Genomic DNA, 18,804 nt, shown 5'->3' with positions numbered 1-18,804 from the left:
CTTCTCAATTTCTTTCTGATCTGGATAGATCGGATGGATTTCAGTAATACTGACATGATTTGTGAAAAGAACAGAAGTACATTCTTCTAAGTGTCATAGGATTAAAATTGACCGATGAAAAAATAAGTGTACTCGACTTCTTACGAGCTTAGGCATTGTATCAAGTGCTAAGAATTCAGAAATGTACTAAAACATTTTGAAAATCAGAAGGAAATAAAACAACACTTGGGAGTGTTCATTTATATACGAGATTTCTACTGTGATTTATCTAGAGGATATCTTTCTCTGTGCATGTGTTTGTATCACTCCAAATTTGAATCCCCAAAGAAAAATGATAACATTTTGGACAGGATTGAAATGAGTTCAGATTTAAATACGATTAAAGCTCTTTTGAATCCAGCATGAAACAATGTGAGGAAAACTTCGTACTGGACTAACCAAAAATTTTTATTTCTGGTGCTTGTTTCAATTTGGGTATGAGTTGCATAAAAAGAAACTCTATATTTGTTTCAATGGTGCAAAGTTCATAAATTGATTAAAATGAAATAAGATTTTATTTATAAACTAATAAATGATATAACTAGAATTTAACACAGCGATAATTTTGTTTCTCTGAAATATTTGGAACATCGTGCAAGCTTGTTTATTATTTCTCATATAAGATCAAACTTTAATTTTGTATCGAATTTATAAATTTATTTCTTCCTTTATTGTTCAGTAGCCTCTTAGCCGTTGCAATTAACAGAAGAATTGCATCGTTTCCCGGGGAACACCACGTGGAGGTGGGCTACTCTCGTTCCCCTCCCGCCAACCCTCCCATCACTGCTGCGCCATCCACTTTTCGTTTATCTTTCGTCAAGATAGTGGACATTCATTATCTTACGATGGACGCAGCCTTTGGCACCTGATGTTATGGTGCGATATCAGATAGCAGCACTTCCATTTACGCGATAGGTAGTTTTTAAGTCACCTTCAGGTATATAAAAGTCAATGTCGGGAAAAAAGTATTTTCTTGAGTCATTCTTCTGCAGTGATGTTAGTGCAGGGAAGCTCCAGATGCAAGAAATGAAGGCAGATGATAGATGCGAAGATAGTTATTGAGGCTATTTCTTGAATTTGAATGTATGGATACTATTGTTGCTTGCAGTTAGAAAATTTTGTTACTCATTCCAATGGAACTCCGCTTGATGCAATAAATAGTTCAAGTCCAGAAAAAACAATGCGGAGTGACAAAATTTAGATTTTTTTTTTTTTTTTTTAGGCTAACTTGGCAGGGATTCCAAGCCCCTCGCACATTTTAAAAATCATGACGGAGTGAACCTCCGGTGCATTCACCACTGTAGGAGCAGCCCTTTTAACTGGTATTCCCAGTCCTTGGCACATCTTAAACACCATGACGGACTGAACAGTGGGAATGGATGTGCGCTTTGGTGGTTTCAAGCGATCAATGTCCACCGCAGTGATGTCGCCGAGTTCTGGTATTATACAGAACGAGCAAAACATCATTAGATAATTATAAACAAACAACAAGGTGGCAAAAGTAGTCGCAGCAATAGCCACAATCATTAACAAATCCATATTAAATTTCTCAATGAACAGTAAAAAAAACGCAGATTAAACAAGCTACTTCAGTTGCAAAATCGTAAATGAATTTCAACAGAAAACTCTAAAGATAACTTCATTGTTCCCTCTGTTGCTATATTTTTGACACTGTTTAGTAGTGTTGGCTGTTAAAACATTATTTGTATAATAATAGACAACAATAGATATTAAAATGAATTTTATTCTTGTTATTTTAAGAAAAGTTATTAGAATTGACAACGATGACTGTGTTGGAAAGGGAGGGAGGGTATATCTGTAAAGGAAATTAATATTATGTATTTTATGAAATTTTGAATTCACTTCCTCCAAAAACTAAAAAAATTTTGTTAAACCTTTAACAATTTTTGAAGCAAATGATTAACTCTTACTTTATACAGAATTTTAAATAATAAGATAAATTAAACGGGTAAATCATGTAAAGAAACGAGAAGTGGGGTTTAGTTAAAAAAATTATTTTAAAGTTTTCAGCTTCTCTTATAATTAATTCTCTTCTTCTCGTCTTTTATTTCATGGTATTCCAAAGGTCGCTTAATATTTTTCATCTTGTAAGAAGTTGCACATACTGAAAAATTATCGGAATGATCTAAAAACTTTGATTTTAATATTTTTTTAGATCTTCTATGTTAAAATTTTTTTTCGGATCGATTCTCTCGAATTTAAAAAAAAACTGAGATACTGAGAAGGATAAGTATTATTTTCCGCTTAAGTATTATTAATATTGAAGATCTGTATCATTTATGCCGAAATAAAACAACGGTATTGGCCCGCCTAATTATTAATCTAGCAAAATAATGCATCACAAAAGTTTCTAAATTCGTTAAATGATATTTTACTTTTGTTCCACTCACTAGAATTGCATAATTTTGTTTATACTAGAGAATGTCGAGGATAAAAGACAAACTGGCTTGTTTGCTGTTAGATTTTTCTGATGCACTGAAAAAATAAGAATTTCTTTATCTTCTTGAAGTTAATCTGCGATTAGGGATGACGAATATTGTCAGAGCGGTTATTACGTAACCAATATCAAAAAGTCACAAATACAAGTGATCAATACTTTTCAAAGAGGGGTGTGATTCAAATCCTTGATACGATCTTACTGATGATGTTTCGATTACAGGTTTTGGATCACGATAGAAAGTAACAATCGATACGATATCGCTGAAATTTGCCGGAGCGGTGACTTCACTGGAAAGTAACAATCGATACGATCTGTCCAATGGCAGCTCTCGAAAGAAATCTGATTGGATTGAAAAGTGAACGGACCAGTTATTGGAATTATCGTATCGTATCATTGAATTGCATATCACTGAAATTTATCGGAGCGGTGATTTCACCGGAAAGTGCGAGGCTTCACTGGAAAGTGCGAAGTCACCGCTCCACTTTACGGGAGTGACCGATATTCGTATTTGATGATGCACTATTCCATACAGATCATTTTTAATTGCTCGTGGCATGATTGACTTTGATTACATGTACTCTGTTTACTGCTGCCGCCATCTGTTGGTAGAATATAGGACTAAAGTAAACATTTTAAAGAAATGACATATATTTTTAACTCATCTTTTCCAGAAAATGGTTCACTCTAATAAATAAATTAAATAAATAGTTTTGAGAAAAAAAATAAAATTTAAGAAGTAAGCCGAAACAGATAAATTAATTCAATCACACGTTAATTAAATTAGTAAATTAAGTATTAATTACAATTAATAAATTTTATATTTAATATTAAGTAATAATTTTTAATTAATAATATGATTGAAATAACAGATATTTGGAACGCATATTTAAAAATAACAATAGCAATATTATTTGTTATTCAAAAAATCGTGGATTATGCATCTCTATCTGCGATTAGATTTTATTCCTTGACCAGTGGAATGAACTATGAATAAACCTAGGAGAGATAGAAATTGGGATGGAAAATATGCTACACTCTTCTTTTTGTCGTCTGTGCCTCAGAACGTGAATCTGAAATCAAACAATATTTATTTTAATTTCGTAAAGTTCCTTTATATATATTTTCGATAACTCATACTTAAAGCATAGTTATGATCAAAAACATAAATTTATTTGAAGCATGTAAGAATTACATTTAAAATGATTTAGTTGAGTAAGATTTGATGAAAGAATTGATTTTGTCCTGACTAATGAGTGAAAATCCCCTCCCAGATGGTTGGAGGAATTTCATATATATATATTTTTTTTCTAATATAACTTGAAGGTCATTTTGGTCATGCAGATGCTCGAATTCCATCCTAAGGACAATTGCTATTTCAATATTAGATTCTATTACAGATCCACCGAGCACTTCACATATTAAACATATTGTTACAAATCTGTAATTTTGCTACCCGGCACGAATAGTGTCATCTTGGGAAAACCGTTGTAAAACTGTCCTGTGCTTGCTGACCGGGTGCCGTGTCAATGGCCTCAGAGCTTGGCGACCATTTGGCGACTTGGCGAAGAATTTGGCGACTAAATGGATAATACTGGATAGTTCGAGAACTTTCAAGATCCATCCACTAAGAACCGAGTTATACACAGATACGCCCTGATTGGTCTGGAAGATTCAAACCCCGCTTCCCGGAACTATAAAAAACAGGCACTCTGAAGCTTCAGGGAAGTCGTGTGTGAGAGTAGTCGCAGTTGCCGACAAGTAACGAAATTAGAGGATTAGATAGCAAGCAAACTGCTGAACTAGCGATTAAATGCGCTGCGTTATTGCGATTGATTGACGGTATTTGTAGAAAAAAAATTTGTAACAATATAAAGAGTCAAGCATCTTTCCGCTGATGTGTTGAGCGAAATTTTGTAAAGGTGGATGCCTGTATCCATGCCATCCCCTTTACTTGCGCAAGGTTCAAAATTATAAATTTCTCCCAATTTAATTCTCGCGTAAATTTAAAACAATACATTTATATCAATAAGACTAAATTAATCCAATGCAATGTTTAAAAAATTACATTTGAGGAGAAATTTTCTCTCTTGTATTCGAAGTACGGGAAGATAAATAATTATAATTATTTGAAAAGAAATTCAAGTCTGGGAGTTTGAAGTATTGCCATATTTCAGGACCCCAAGGATCTGAAACACATCATTGAATTACTAGTGTGTGTTGTGAAAAGGATAACCGTAATTTGCTTTGAGGTTGAAGAATGAAATTTGATATGCTTTATGCAAAACCAAAGGAAAGAAATGCACTCAAGGGCATGTTTTTCAATGTCAAATGCAAGTAAACACAAAAATTACAAAATGTAAAGAGCCAGATGGGTAGAATTTGGTGCTCAGATTTAACACCAAAAGTTTAGATCTGCGTCACATTTTGAACCAAATTCGTCAAAGGGTTGATAGTCTCTCGTTGTGTATATCACGTTTAAGTGCATGCTTCTTCTTCTTCTTGCGTAAAGCCGATCACCCCGCCACCACTCAACGTAGCAGTATCGACAGGATTTGTTGTGGCCGACTGCTATCTTTAGCATTGTCCATCCTTGCATTGACCGATTTGTCAAACTGAACAAAAAGTGCATGATATGCAATGCACATATACGTGATAATATTCAACTGAAACATTCTAGATTAGTAAAATTCGACATCCGATCTGATTACCAAAACTGTAATTATGCATCAAATTTCGGCATAATGAAAATTCGTCCAAAATACTTTTTTAAACAATTTTCTTCTGGAAACACGCAAATGTCGTAAGTGAAACTTTGAAAATGAAAATCCAAACACTCGCGGTATTTATGACCTTGCCCAAGGTTAAAATTTTTTATTTGGGTGTGGCGAAGCGGATGCAAGAATGTTTGAGAAAGGCCAGTGTCCCTGGATTTTTTTATTCATTTTTAAAAAGAAATGACGATTATGAGAACAATGTTGTTAATACTGTTTTCGTAATGCAGTAAAATATTTTTTCGCAAACTAAAAGGAACTGAAAATTTCCTCTTTTTTGTAGTTTTTCTAATAAATTGAAGTATTTAATTTATTCTATTTCGAATAGCAGGGGCTAGTAAAATTTAATTAATTTGTAATGATAATTATTGTTGCAGAGATGCTTTTACAAGAGACTCCTCATGATGCTTGTGCACCTACTGAATCTGAGCATTGCTGTGTTTCTTCGCCCCACTACAAGAGAGCCTTTGCTGGGGAAAACCGATGCCACAAATATTGTAAGTATCACCGAAATGAATCAGTATTGAGTCGCGTGTTTTTGCTACGGATGCAGATTTCTTTATACGCAACATAAAGTCTTTTTTTACTTTCTGGTATGCGAATAGCTAAAGTATTACAATAGAGAAAGTATTGTGAGCGTCAAAAAGTTTGAACTGGAGATATTTTTATATACGGTCTTTACACGAAATTCATAGGTTTTTATCAAATTTTGAGCATAGTCTGTTCAGAGGGCGTTTGTCCAGTTATCCGAATACAAGTTAACTGGATAGTTACAAAACAAAAACAGTTGCATAATTAAAATTTCTTTACATGGATTTAACATACATAGTGTAGATACCTATTGAATTTTGGACCAAGGAGTTGGCTGTCTGTGAGTCTGTATTAGATTAGAAGCATGTAAACTTGTTAATTAAAAAATGCAATGACTTAACTATATTAAATTTTGTATGGTATTTTGTGATAACAATTGTAGTTTATGTGTAAAAATGTTTGCTCAATCGGTTAGGAAGACCGCGTCTAAAACCCAAATTTGATTTTCAGATACATTTAACTGTATTCCATGGTTTAATCGCCAAAATTATCGCCAAGGAACATGACAGATTCAGTAAAATCCCTAAATTCCCACCAAAATTTAATATTTCTTAATTATCGTACGCCAATACCATGGAAGACGCTCACTGGTATGACAAGTTTATTAGAGAGCAAGCGCGAAAGTTTAGAGGAGACCACTTCCCATTGATTTTTTTTAATAAACTAAATTCTTTCCATTAAAAATGTGCAAGTTCAAAATTTGTATTTTACTTAAATATACCAGAAAGTATAATTATTAATGTTTCAAATATTTCTAGATTCGTTACTGTGCGGAAATAGCTACGTGCCTGGGATGCGTCGGCTTCGGAATCATTCAACAAGTACAAGAAATCCTTGCGCAAGGGCTTCTGGGATTTTTGTACTGCCTGGTAAATTTAGAATACTTAAGTTTGTTAAACAGTTTTCAATGAAATTTAGTAATCTGATTTGATCATCAGAATTTAAATTGCAATACTTCTCCAGTTTTTTATAATTACTGTAATTAAGCTTTTTAAAGTATTTCAGCAAAGTATATATCTAATAAAATACCCGTAAAATAATTTTAGCATGTATTTTTTTATTTGAAACAAGTAAAATAATTTAAAAAACATTATGACAAAAGTAGAACATGATTTATTCTTATTTGATAAACTATACCTCAGGAATGCTTTAAAAATAATGAGATAAGATGGGGATTTTCATTTTTGTCAACAATAATGTAGACTATGTTCTTTTGGGCAGTAATCGAATCGTTTATAAAGACTTATTAATATGTCTGTACATTAGCATTCAACTTTTATTTCTTAAATTATTCTTCCGCCTATCTTATTTCTATATTGCTTACGTTGACATTTCACAATTGACAGTTTTCGGAGACAACATTTTATCTGATCACAGCAAGTCAATTTTTGCTACGGATGCAAATTGACTTGCTGTGACACTTTAATAGCTATTCATCTGAATGAATAGCTATTAAAGTGTCTGCCAAGATATGTGAACACAAGTATGGGGGTTCTTTTGTAGCAAAAAAGAATTAATTGCTAAATAGAAAATTGTGTGTCTAAATTCTGTACAACTTATTTAAACTATCTCCTCTAAGAACAATATATTTCTAATTATTAAAATTTCCTTAATTATGTTTCTATTTTACCACTTTTTTATGATATTCCAATAAATTTTGACCTTTTGGCATGACTTCTACATTAAATATATTTGGATATTATTCTCTGTTGTTAGTCTTATGGGGCAAAAAATAGATAAATGCTATTATGTAAAACCTTCAAAAGAAAAACTGATTGAATAGCACATATTTCTAAAGTTGTCCATACTTCACCTAGTTGATTTGTTCTGAGATTCCCATTAATTGTTTCGTTTAGTCAATTTGATTTTATAGTAGTTTTGAAATCTATTGTTTTAATCATTCCCATATCATATTATATGCTAAATATATCTTTTTATTCTCTATAGGAATAAAATATGAATGATTTAAAGATCACATAACATTTTAAAGGAAGTCTTTTGCAATTGAATAACCGCCACAAGTCACTTCAATATCTCAATTCATTTCAAATGGTGCAGCCTTTCCTTTTCAACATTTATCATTTATTGAGAGATTTTTCTTGAGTTCCCAATATATCTAAGAAAAGTGGCAAGAAGTTTGGGACACGCAGGTTGACAACAAACTACATGCTATTCAACCAAAAATAAATATGTGGTCAGTTTTACCAAACCGATGCGCAGATGTAAAATTAATTCGTCTACGAATCGGACACACAAGGTATACGCATAGACATTTGCTGTTTGGTGAACGAGCCCCTCATTGTACGAACTGTGGAGTGATCAATTCTATTGCACATATTCTTCCTCATTGTCCTAAGTTTACTTCTGATCGTTTAACTCGCTTTCATTCGCCTATGTTAAATTTACAGGACCTGGAGGGTGAGAAACCTCACTCAAAACTTTTTGACTTAAAAGCCATTGGTTTCTTTCATAGCATTTAAAATTTGAGATTCTTCTATTCTTGTGCCAAACTTTGCCAGACTTTCTTAACTTTTGACGTCTTACAATGTATCCTTGTTTTATTTACACCTTTTACACTTTTATAATGGAATTATTTAAATATCCTTGCGGATGGCGCAGCTTGTCCTAAATTGAACCTTGTACCAGAAAACCTGAACTATACCATACCGTACTTGAGTTTCCAATGCAAAAATCATATCAAACAGAGTATGTCACTGATATTATAATTTATTAAATATGAAGATAACATGATTTGAGATCTAAAAGTTTTTATTCTCTATTCTTTTTGCTCCACGATCTGAGTTTATACGATGGTCTGATAGTAGAAATTAATTTCCCAACATACATAAAGAACATGAACAGAGTTGAAACAAAAATAATAATAAGATGATCAGATTCACATCCGATGGCGGCTTTTGCAATAAAGAAATAGTTGTTTTGGGAATAACAGCAATTTAAGCCCAAAAATAAAAATTCGGAAAATTATTCATAGAATTTTAGACACATCACATGTAGATGTTTGTTTAGTTTTCAATAAAAAAATATGCATATGGGATGCATATGTTTTAATATGCATTAATTTATATTATCATTACAACCATCGTGGTCATAAAAATATTTTACTAAGCTTTAATATTTTAATTACTTGGATACATGTGATAAATAGATAAAAGTAGGGTGTAATTGAGTCCTAATACATAGTTTCTCTTTGTGTTAAATGAATGCGTCATTCTAATACATCATTTAAACACCAATCTTTTAATGTTTCTCTTTCCTTGCAGACAACCAGCCCAACTAAATCCACTTTCGTGCTATCCTGCTTCCTGATTTTGTCCTGCATTCCTTGTCGAGTCATTGGAGATAGACAAACGGAAGACATTCTACTTGTCATGGCCATTCCAGGATCTTGGTTTTACCTCATTTTCTTTGCCGGGTATTATAAAATTATTGTTATGGAGTTATTTTCTTAATTATCATAGCCTTTCCTTTTTTTCCCTGTGAAATTCTCTATTCCAATTTTAAGTTTAAAATAAAATCGTTCAAAAATTTTATAAATTGACTCATTAACTGAATTTTGCTTTAAGAATTTCATTAAACAGGTGTAATTTATTATATTATACACTTTGTATTTAAATACTTGCTGAGCTTCTGTAACGCAGTGATCAATAAAAGGAATTTTGAAAATAAAATTTGACCAAATGTGCCTTAAATGTACATAAGTTTAAAAATCAGCGTATAGTCTTTTTTTAAAAAAAACTGTTTTGATTGAGTGCATCATGTCATTATTTAAATTTTCGATTCATATCAAACGAATGTAAGATTCCATTTTGACTAAGATTTTTCGTGTGGATATTATGGGAAATCGATTAAAAACATTAATAAGTATTCAATTATCAAAACTTATTTTTCATTTGAAATGTATACTAATATATATATTTGTAACGATATCTTTAATAGGGCTGTTCGTTTGACGGGACCCTTCGTGACGATGATCTACAGCATGCTGGTCGGAGACATGTTCAGATTCAGCATCATCTACATGATCTTCATGTTTGCATTCACTCAAGGTTCGGTTCTTATTCTACGTTCCATTAAAATTTAACTTCACAGTTAATATTCAAACACATTCAAGAATTATTGATGAGACTCTACAAGACAGACAGCATTTGTACTAGAATAAAGGATTACAAATCATTCATGCTGACAGGAAATTGAAACGTCCTTGAGGATGACCTTTGTCAACCATCTTCGTTTCACTGCCCACCATTCACATAATTTTAAAGATGATTTTATGGTTTGATTTTGTTGATAGCACAATACACAACGATATTTGATATATCTGTAGTGATTCGGGATGAGCGAGGGATAGAACCTTGGTTCTTGTGGTTAGCAGTCCAGTAACATAACCAGGATACAAAAGCGTACGCTCTTGTATCCTGTTTATGTTACTGGACTGTTAACCACAAGGTCCCAGGTTCTATCCTTGCTCATCTCAATTTGCCAAATTGGTGACCTTGGACAATGAACTTTCAACCTTCGTAACAACTGTTGTGGCGCCATCTACCCGCAACAAAAGTCGTCAGACTCACTTGACGCAGCAAAAACCAAGGTCGTCAGACTCACTTGACGCAGCAACCACTCACCCACACACACTGGGTACAGGCCTATTTAGACAACAGCTCAATACATCACCACTCAACAGTCATATCGTTCGTCTCACCTCCAACTCACTGGAGGGAGAGTACTGTGGTGAATAGCATATAAGCCAGTTAACAGCTGCGCTACACGAGCGTAAGCTCTTGCATCCTGTTTATGTTACTGGACTGCTAACCACAAGGTCCCAGGTTCTATCCTCGCGCATCTCAATTCGCCAAATATCCAACGATATAGTCGAAATTTGTTGTATGCTTTTATTTTCACGTGTTCAAAGAAATCTATGATCACTAAGCTCAATTTTAGCGATCATGGAGGCTCTTCGCTACTTCGATTGTACGCCCTCTTATTCTGCAGTAGTACTTCATCATATGCATTTCACTTTGGGAAAGAAAAGTGAAAAAAATCTTTTTAGCAACTGATCTACTATGAAAATTGTTTTCAGACACTATAAATGGATAATATAATGGATTGCAATTCCAAATGAAAAATATCATTAAAAAAGCGTTATTCCAACTGTATGCTATTACTGCTCATTATTCAACCTAGCATAGTAAATTGAAAAGTTTCTTTTAATGATGGCGTTTGAGTGTTGTGCTATTATTTCTAATTTCCACAATCTTTTAAAAGTGTATTCCTTATTATAAATATTAACAACACTTTTTTGTTATTAGGAAATTCTGCCTATTTTTATTCTTCCATAAATTTAAATTATACTTTTTGTTGTTAAAAGAAATAATATAACTTTTTTTAGATGAATTAATTTACTCTCTGTTTATGCAAGTACCTCTTCCCGCCAATTTATTTGTTTTGAAATTTGATATAGATCTTTAGTTTGAATGAATGTCACGTGCTCATTTTCATTCATTCATCTTGTTATGTTCTTGAATTATGGTATTCACAAGTCTGAGAAACACACAAATAAGAACTTAGAATTCTTTTATTTAATTTACAGGTCTAAATTATTGATATTTAAAAAAAAAAAATTGCTATTCCAATAGCTATTCTTCGCGTATAAATTAAAAAGTAATCGTTCTTCGTTGAATGCATTTATTTCATCAATAATGAAGCCACACAAGTTTGCATAGCAACATTGATTCTCAAATGAGAATTTCTTAGCAAACGAAGACACTAGCAAATGTTTATCAATTTTGAAATACAAATAATTATTATCGACGAAATGTCCTATAAGAATACGTCGTTTGTTTTCTTCCTAAATGTAAAGACTATTTGTATATTATTTGCTAAGCCTAATAAAATGAAGGAAACTTCAGTTAATATTTGAGAATAAAAACTTCAAAATCTTGAAGGTTTGCCAAATCCATTTTGAAATTTGTTTTTGCAAACATATCTATTTCCTGGATTGTCCAATTCGTTTATTGTTACTTTTTTTTCTTTCCCTATAAGCTTTCTTCTTCCTCTTCAAGAGCCAGCCCACCGAGAGAGCCGACAGCAAAAAGAGATTCTCTACTTACCCAGTCACCTGGATGGGGCTCTTTCACATGACACTCGGATCTTATGAGGTGAGATCGAATTTTAAAAAAAATCAAAAACAAAGGATTTTTGCTTATTCATAACAGCTCTTTACATTAAACACATTAAAATTAACATTAACTTAAACATTAAAATTTATTTATATAATTATTTTACCTTCAATTTTCTTATTTTACTTTTGTAACGTTAGTAAAGATTTTGAGTAGAATAACCCAGTACAAAATTAACGTAAATTAAATTATTAATACCCAAATTAATTAATGATTAATGCCCAATTTAAACGATTAATTAAAAAGTTAATTAACAACTATTTAATTAATTAAAATAACTTAATTAAGTTAATTAAAAATTGGCTAATTTTTTCAATCTTTAGCTGATATCTTCCACTTTCTTTCGAAATTAAATTTTTCGGGTTCTTTTGAATATTATCAGAAAAAACAGTCATGCTGCAAAGATATCATCATAATTTAACGGTGATAAACAAGATAATTGGCGATTTTATTTAGGAAATTACTGAGTATTATAAGACTAAATTAAAGTAGCTAAATAATATAATTTAGGTTTCTATTTGGAATTTTCAGAATGTGTTTCAAAATTTAAAAATCCATTAGGACTAACAAACTCTTGCATTTTCTATCAGAAAATAATTTAAAATACCATTCACATTTATGTATTAAGTCATAATTCCATACTTTGCATTATTTTTTTTTATTTACATCATTTAAATTCTCAGAAAAATCGGTGTTTTTTTTGGTAATTTTAAAGTATAGATTTATTGAAAACTAACGGAAGTGGTCACGCAAAAACATTGTCTCTAATAAATGTATTATTTCAGAAAACGCCTTAAATGGCATTGGCGTACAATAGTTACAAAATATTAACCTTTGGCGTGAACATAGCCTTTTTTTCGGACCTATCGTCTCATCCTTGACTAGATTTTTGGCGATTCATTCCTGGAATATCGAATATGTATTTTAGACTCGTTTTTGTCAACGGATTGAAACAAAAATTTGACACATAACTACAACTGTAGTCACAAAATCCCATACCAAATTTGATATATTTATTTAGTTGTGTTATCACATTTGCATATTTATGTAAGTACAGACCGAGAGACGGCCACTCCCCTGTGGGAATTGGCTCAAAATTTCAAAGATATTTAGACTATAGATCTTAATACTGGGTATCAAATTATCTATCTAGCTCTCTTCGTTTTGTAGTTATTGTGTTAAACTATATTCGAACAGCTGGACAGAAAAACTTCCTCTGAGCGGATTTTGCACAAAATTTGAAAAAAACTTCACAAATTTGATGTAAAGACCGTATACTAAATTTCACTCTTCTAGATCAAAGCATTTTTTGAATTATCGTTGTCACAGACAGACGGATGGACATTTTACAAAAATGTTTTTTCGATCTCAGGGGGGAGGTCTCAAACGTGGAGAATTCGTCAAAATTTCAAGTTCGAATTTTTTTGACGATTATTGTACTTTAATATACTACGTACACGAGAAAATAAAAAGCAAACCATCTTATGAGATGAAGATATTCCGTTGTTTTGCATTATTGTGGCTGTTTGCTATGTTTTTTTTTCTTCTGATTTTGTTGTTGTTTTTCCAGTACGAAGAATTCCGAGAAACCTATTACCAAAAGCTGACGCAGCTGGTCTTTGCGCTTTTCATGGTTCTCACTCCCATCCTGCTCCTCAACATGCTGATAGCCATGATGGGGAACACGTACTGCGAAGTCATCACGCAGTCCGAAAAGGAATGGGTGAAGCAGGTGATCCTTTCTTATTCATCTGCAATGTTTTGCCAATTTCTTTTTCATTTCACTTCAGATATAAATTATAAATTAAATTTATGATTTTACCGAGCAAAATTGCAAAATAGTTTTATAAGATAATTTTCATAAAAATAAATTTTTATAAAAATAATTTTTATAATTTTATATTATTATTTATGAAATTAAAAAAAAAAACGGAAATGTGAATTTTTTTATTTGTAATAATTCAACTGCATATAAATTTTTAATGTATTGAAATTTCAGTTGAAGGATTCGAAATGTAAAAAATTATCAGATATCGGTAGGTCAATTAATGAACCGTACATAATATTATCGCCGTTTAAATAAACAACTAAGCTTTAGAAAAGGAATAAAATGAAATATTGGAAGCTGGTACATTAAAAATAAATAGTTAAAAACCTTACTGCAGGTAATTAGCATCGAATCAATTCCATGCAAAATAAAAAACAATAGAAACAATGTAGAAATACGATACCATGTGGATTTACATGCATAAATATCACATGCTTTGAGTCTGTTAACAAATTTACAACTGCATACTCAAAAGGAAGTACAACTCATAATGTAGAAGAAAAGAATTAAATACAAGGGAACGAAAGGAAAACGCCATTTAGACTGAAGGAATTTGCATAATTTTTTTATTGGTCGTCAGAACTTAAATCCAACATTTACAAAATTAACCTTTCAGAAGAGGCATACCTTGGTTCGACAAATTCAAAATTGATAAGCAGTTGTTTCCCTATCTACATCTTACTTCGTTTATAATTCTAAAAAAGACCGTCATGTTGGCCCCTTCGTGTATATAAATTCTTCATTAAATTATAAATATTTGCAGATCATCATATCTATAAAAGCAAGCTTTAGTATGCAGTCAACAATTCTCTATATAAATCAAATAACCCATGATTATTTAAAAACGAAATAATAATTTTGAAGGGTAAATCCGTTTGGTCGTTAATTCGAATTTGATATTAATAAGTTCTGAATAAAATTGAGTGGCTTTCTTTTTCGAAATTGCAGTGGGCCAATATAATTGTCGCTTTGGAGAGATCGATTGATAGCGAATCAGCGAGGGAATTCATTCAGACTTATTCCATCAAGATGCCTTCTTCAACCAAAGACACCGAGGTGAGAGGAGTCATCGTCATAAAATCGAAACCAAAATCAAAGGCCAAGGAGAAGAAGCAGGCTCTTTTATTGTGGAAGGTAAGAGAATCGCTTGTATTAAACGTTATTTACTATAATCGTCTCATAGGACATCTGTAAACTTTTACAACACCAAAATGCGAAGAGTTTTATTTCATATAAAATCTTATAAGCCCCTGAATGCATCATCAATAGTCATCTTCCACTGCCTTCTATTTTCAAGAGAAATCGAAAGAAAAATTATTTCACAGTTAATTCTCTAAAGCGAAAAGTTATGACACAATTCTCCATTTACACCTTATGGTACCAATTTGAGCCCCTATGATCCTTAGATATATACACTTGGTTTTTCCATTTCGGATGATAATACAAAATGAAACTTTTGACAGAAACCTTAAAGTTAGCAACTGACTCGATTTCATAGATTTTCTCCTTAAACTTGATAATTTCATTACTTTGAAGCATAAATGATCAATTAGAATCCTCTATCATCACTGTACAAACACAATTTAAATAAAAAAGCTCTTATTTACGTTTGTTTGTTTAATGCAATTACCTTAATATGTTTTTGTTGTCATAATAGGAGGTTCATCAAGGTTAACTGCTTTGACTAAATTGGCCTTACTAATACTAGCCGCCTTCAGCAATACTATTAGCAGCATATTCATTGTTTAAATAAAATAATTTCGATTGAAGTTGACGAAATATATCTGATCAAAATAAAAGAAAATACTATTTTAAATTATGATTATATTGATGATGTATCTAGGGATCATGAACTCCTATATAACATAAAATTTCATAATTCATATATCTTAGATATTTTATTTAGTGTCTGTGACAGAGGAGCTCTATTAAGATTTTCCATACAGGGAATGTATAATGAAGTAGAGCTTGTGCAATTTTTCTAAGAAAATAGAAAGTGGTTGAAAATAGCGAACAAATGACGATATATGTAGGTGTCATTATCTTTCATACGAAAAAAAAAATCACGAAATCTATAAAGTGATTTTTGCTGGGGATAAGCTCTTTGATTTTGTCAATTATTTTAAATATAATGACTTGAGTGAACAGCTAGTTGCCGAAGGTGATTAGTTAAATTTTAATTCAATTATTTAATGAGTATAAAATAATATAACATTTAATTTATTTAATGGAAATCAAATAATATAATATTTAAATATTAAATAAAAATAAAATAATAAAATATTTAACATATTTAATTCGGAATAAAATAATATAATATTTAAAATATTTAATGAAAATAAAAAAATATAATATTTAAAATATTTAATGGGAATAAAATAATCTAATATTTAGAATATTTAATGAAAATAAAATAATATAATATTTAAAATATTCAATGGGAATAAAATAATATTTACATTAAATATATTTTTTCTATTTGGCTTGAGTCAAAGATATAGCTTAATATAAACGTAATGTTGCAGTCATTTTTTAATGCTAATAAACAATAAATGATAATACAAGACATTGAAATTTTTTCTACAAACTTTATTGAAATAATTTAAATTAAGATAAATTCCTTTAGAAAATTTTCATTCAAATCTTGTCTATTCCTATTTATAATCAAAAGCTTACAGGTATCTTGAAGATTCCTTCACTCCCAGTATTGTTCTATTCTATCCCATTTCGTATCGTGTCTCATAGTTTAAGAAAGTCTGCTTTTGTTTCATTTCATTTCAGCCATGAGTTCTGTGATTTACAATATTTCAATTCTTTTTCTCATTCAAATATTCCTTTTTTTTACAGCGTGTTGGCAAGCGGACGGTTCAAGAACTGCGAAGAGTTGGCGGAAGTGCTGCGGATGTCCGGAGAAGGTACAACTTATTTCCGTCCAAACAACCGACAGCTCGTCTGCGTAATGGAAAAATTATTCTGGAATGGAATCCTATACCCGCTCCTATCTACAAGCCGCTCAAGCCTGCGACGACCGGAAAATCCAATCAACCGAATGCTGGTTTCGACGATCTCCTATCCCAAGTTACCTCTGCGTCTGGTATCGACATAGAAAAGCCAAACCCTGCTCAAGATAACAAAGCTCCAAATAATGAAGAGAATTCATCAGGCATACCACATGTATTGCCTGAATACAACCAATGTGCTATTCAATCTGCAGGCTACACAAATCTAGCTTATGAGCATGACATTCTTACTAATAAACCGGATATGCAAGTGAAAATGGGAGGACAGAATTCGTTCAAAACTTCCAATGAGATGTATAATGGTAGTAATATTCCTGTCACGCCTCGCGAACCACCCATGCCATATGGCAGTACAGTTACTTCCGGTGTGCCACCACCGGGTGATCTGATACCAGCAACAAACTTGACAAGACAGCTTTCAATGGATCATGGACCTGGTGAGGGACCACCTGTCCCATATGCCAATATATCTCATTATGGAATGCAACGACCATCCGATATGGCCCCACCACACACAAATTTTGCCGGTCAATCATCTATGGATCCATTAAACGAAGAACGTGGCATATCGGTAAATGTTCAGACCAAAATAATCAGCACAAAAATAACGAAAGTCAGAACCCCCAGAAGCAAGGAAATGCCTCTGCTGCTGAGAAGGCGCGAATATTCTGGAAGTTCTTCAGATGATGCGAAAAAAGATGCATCGAATAAAAAGAAGATTGGAGGCGGAAAAGCATACAATCTGCCCTACAGAGTCAAACACAAAAGACGAAGGAAGAGAAATCAAATTTCTTACGAGGAAAAGATATCTCTGGACAATTTACCGTATAATTTTCCAATTTCTATGGAAACCACGATTCACAAGACAAATGTAGACACACCGAAGAAAACAGATCAATATCCTTTATTTCTTCCTAAAAGTGAAGAAGAACCTCAAAACTAAAAACAATAATAAAGGCAATGACTATAAGGCAGAAATTATATTCTCTCAATAAATTTAAATGCAGTTCAACCTTTCTAAAAAAAACATTAATGGTTGGAAGCAAGCACATTCCAAATTATTTGTTAGAAAATTAATTTAGTCAAGTCGTATTTTTCTCTAGATTTATTACTTTTAAAAATTACGTATTTAAATGCAAAATTATACCTAATATTATAGCGACAAAATTGTTTTTGTAACACATTTTTGCTTTATATTACATCGATCAAAATAAAAATAATTTTATTTTAAGTAATTAAAACATTTACTGTCATAATCATTTATGTTGTGTATATTTTCCTCAATGCATGAAAATGATTAATTTCAGTAATCTTTATGTAGGTAAAATTACTTGCAGCTGGCGTGCATATCACGTTACTAATTGTTAAGAATGGACAAACCGGAGACCAGAAACTCAAACACACACACATGTTTATTGATTATAAAAATGAATGAGTATTATAAAAGGAAAGAGTGTGGGATTATATATAAGAAACAGGATGTCCATAGCTTCCTCATTTTATTTTATTTTTTTTATTTTTTGACATTGTAATTGGTAAAACCTTCTTTCTTCCTAGAAATATGAAGATTAGTTTTATTCATTATTAAACCCATTATAGTGGTAGTCATCTGACCACAATTATGATTTTCATCATGTTGAATTAAAATGAGGAATAAATAACTAAATAAATATTATATTCCTTTTTATATATCAATAACAACTTAATTATAGTTTAATTCTGCATTCAAAATAAATTATACAAAGAAGCATGTGAAGTAAAGTTGAGTATATTCTCAACATAAACAGAACAGCGTTGCATAATTTTATCCAGAAAATAGACAGCAAAACAAACTCTCAAAGAAAAAGTAAAAAAAAAAAAAAAAAAATCTTACTTTCTTTCTTTCTATACAGTAACA

The 18,804-nt window shown here is 31.6% G+C and overlaps 1 protein-coding gene across 1 annotated transcript in view; it reads left to right on the top strand.

Moving 5' to 3' along the window:
* LOC129966437 (transient receptor potential cation channel subfamily V member 5-like) overlaps positions 1 to 17,850 on the top strand; it is a 31,339-nt gene extending 13,489 nt beyond the window's left edge. Inside the window, exons 8-15 of the mRNA XM_056080860.1 lie at positions 5,649 to 5,768; positions 6,621 to 6,731; positions 9,144 to 9,295; positions 9,820 to 9,929; positions 11,923 to 12,038; positions 13,630 to 13,791; positions 14,836 to 15,021; positions 16,735 to 17,850. Of these exons, the coding sequence (XP_055936835.1) occupies positions 5,649 to 5,768; positions 6,621 to 6,731; positions 9,144 to 9,295; positions 9,820 to 9,929; positions 11,923 to 12,038; positions 13,630 to 13,791; positions 14,836 to 15,021; positions 16,735 to 17,850 (2,073 nt within the window). The remainder of the gene's footprint in view (positions 1 to 5,648; positions 5,769 to 6,620; positions 6,732 to 9,143; positions 9,296 to 9,819; positions 9,930 to 11,922; positions 12,039 to 13,629; positions 13,792 to 14,835; positions 15,022 to 16,734) is intronic.
* Positions 17,851 to 18,804: the final 954 nt, after the last annotated feature.

This window comes from Argiope bruennichi, chromosome 4, assembly GCF_947563725.1.
Source record: "Argiope bruennichi chromosome 4, qqArgBrue1.1, whole genome shotgun sequence".
Taxonomy (NCBI): domain Eukaryota; kingdom Metazoa; phylum Arthropoda; class Arachnida; order Araneae; family Araneidae; genus Argiope; species Argiope bruennichi.
Note: the sequence above shows the minus strand (reverse complement) of the source record. Positions and strands in the feature narration are given on the sequence as shown.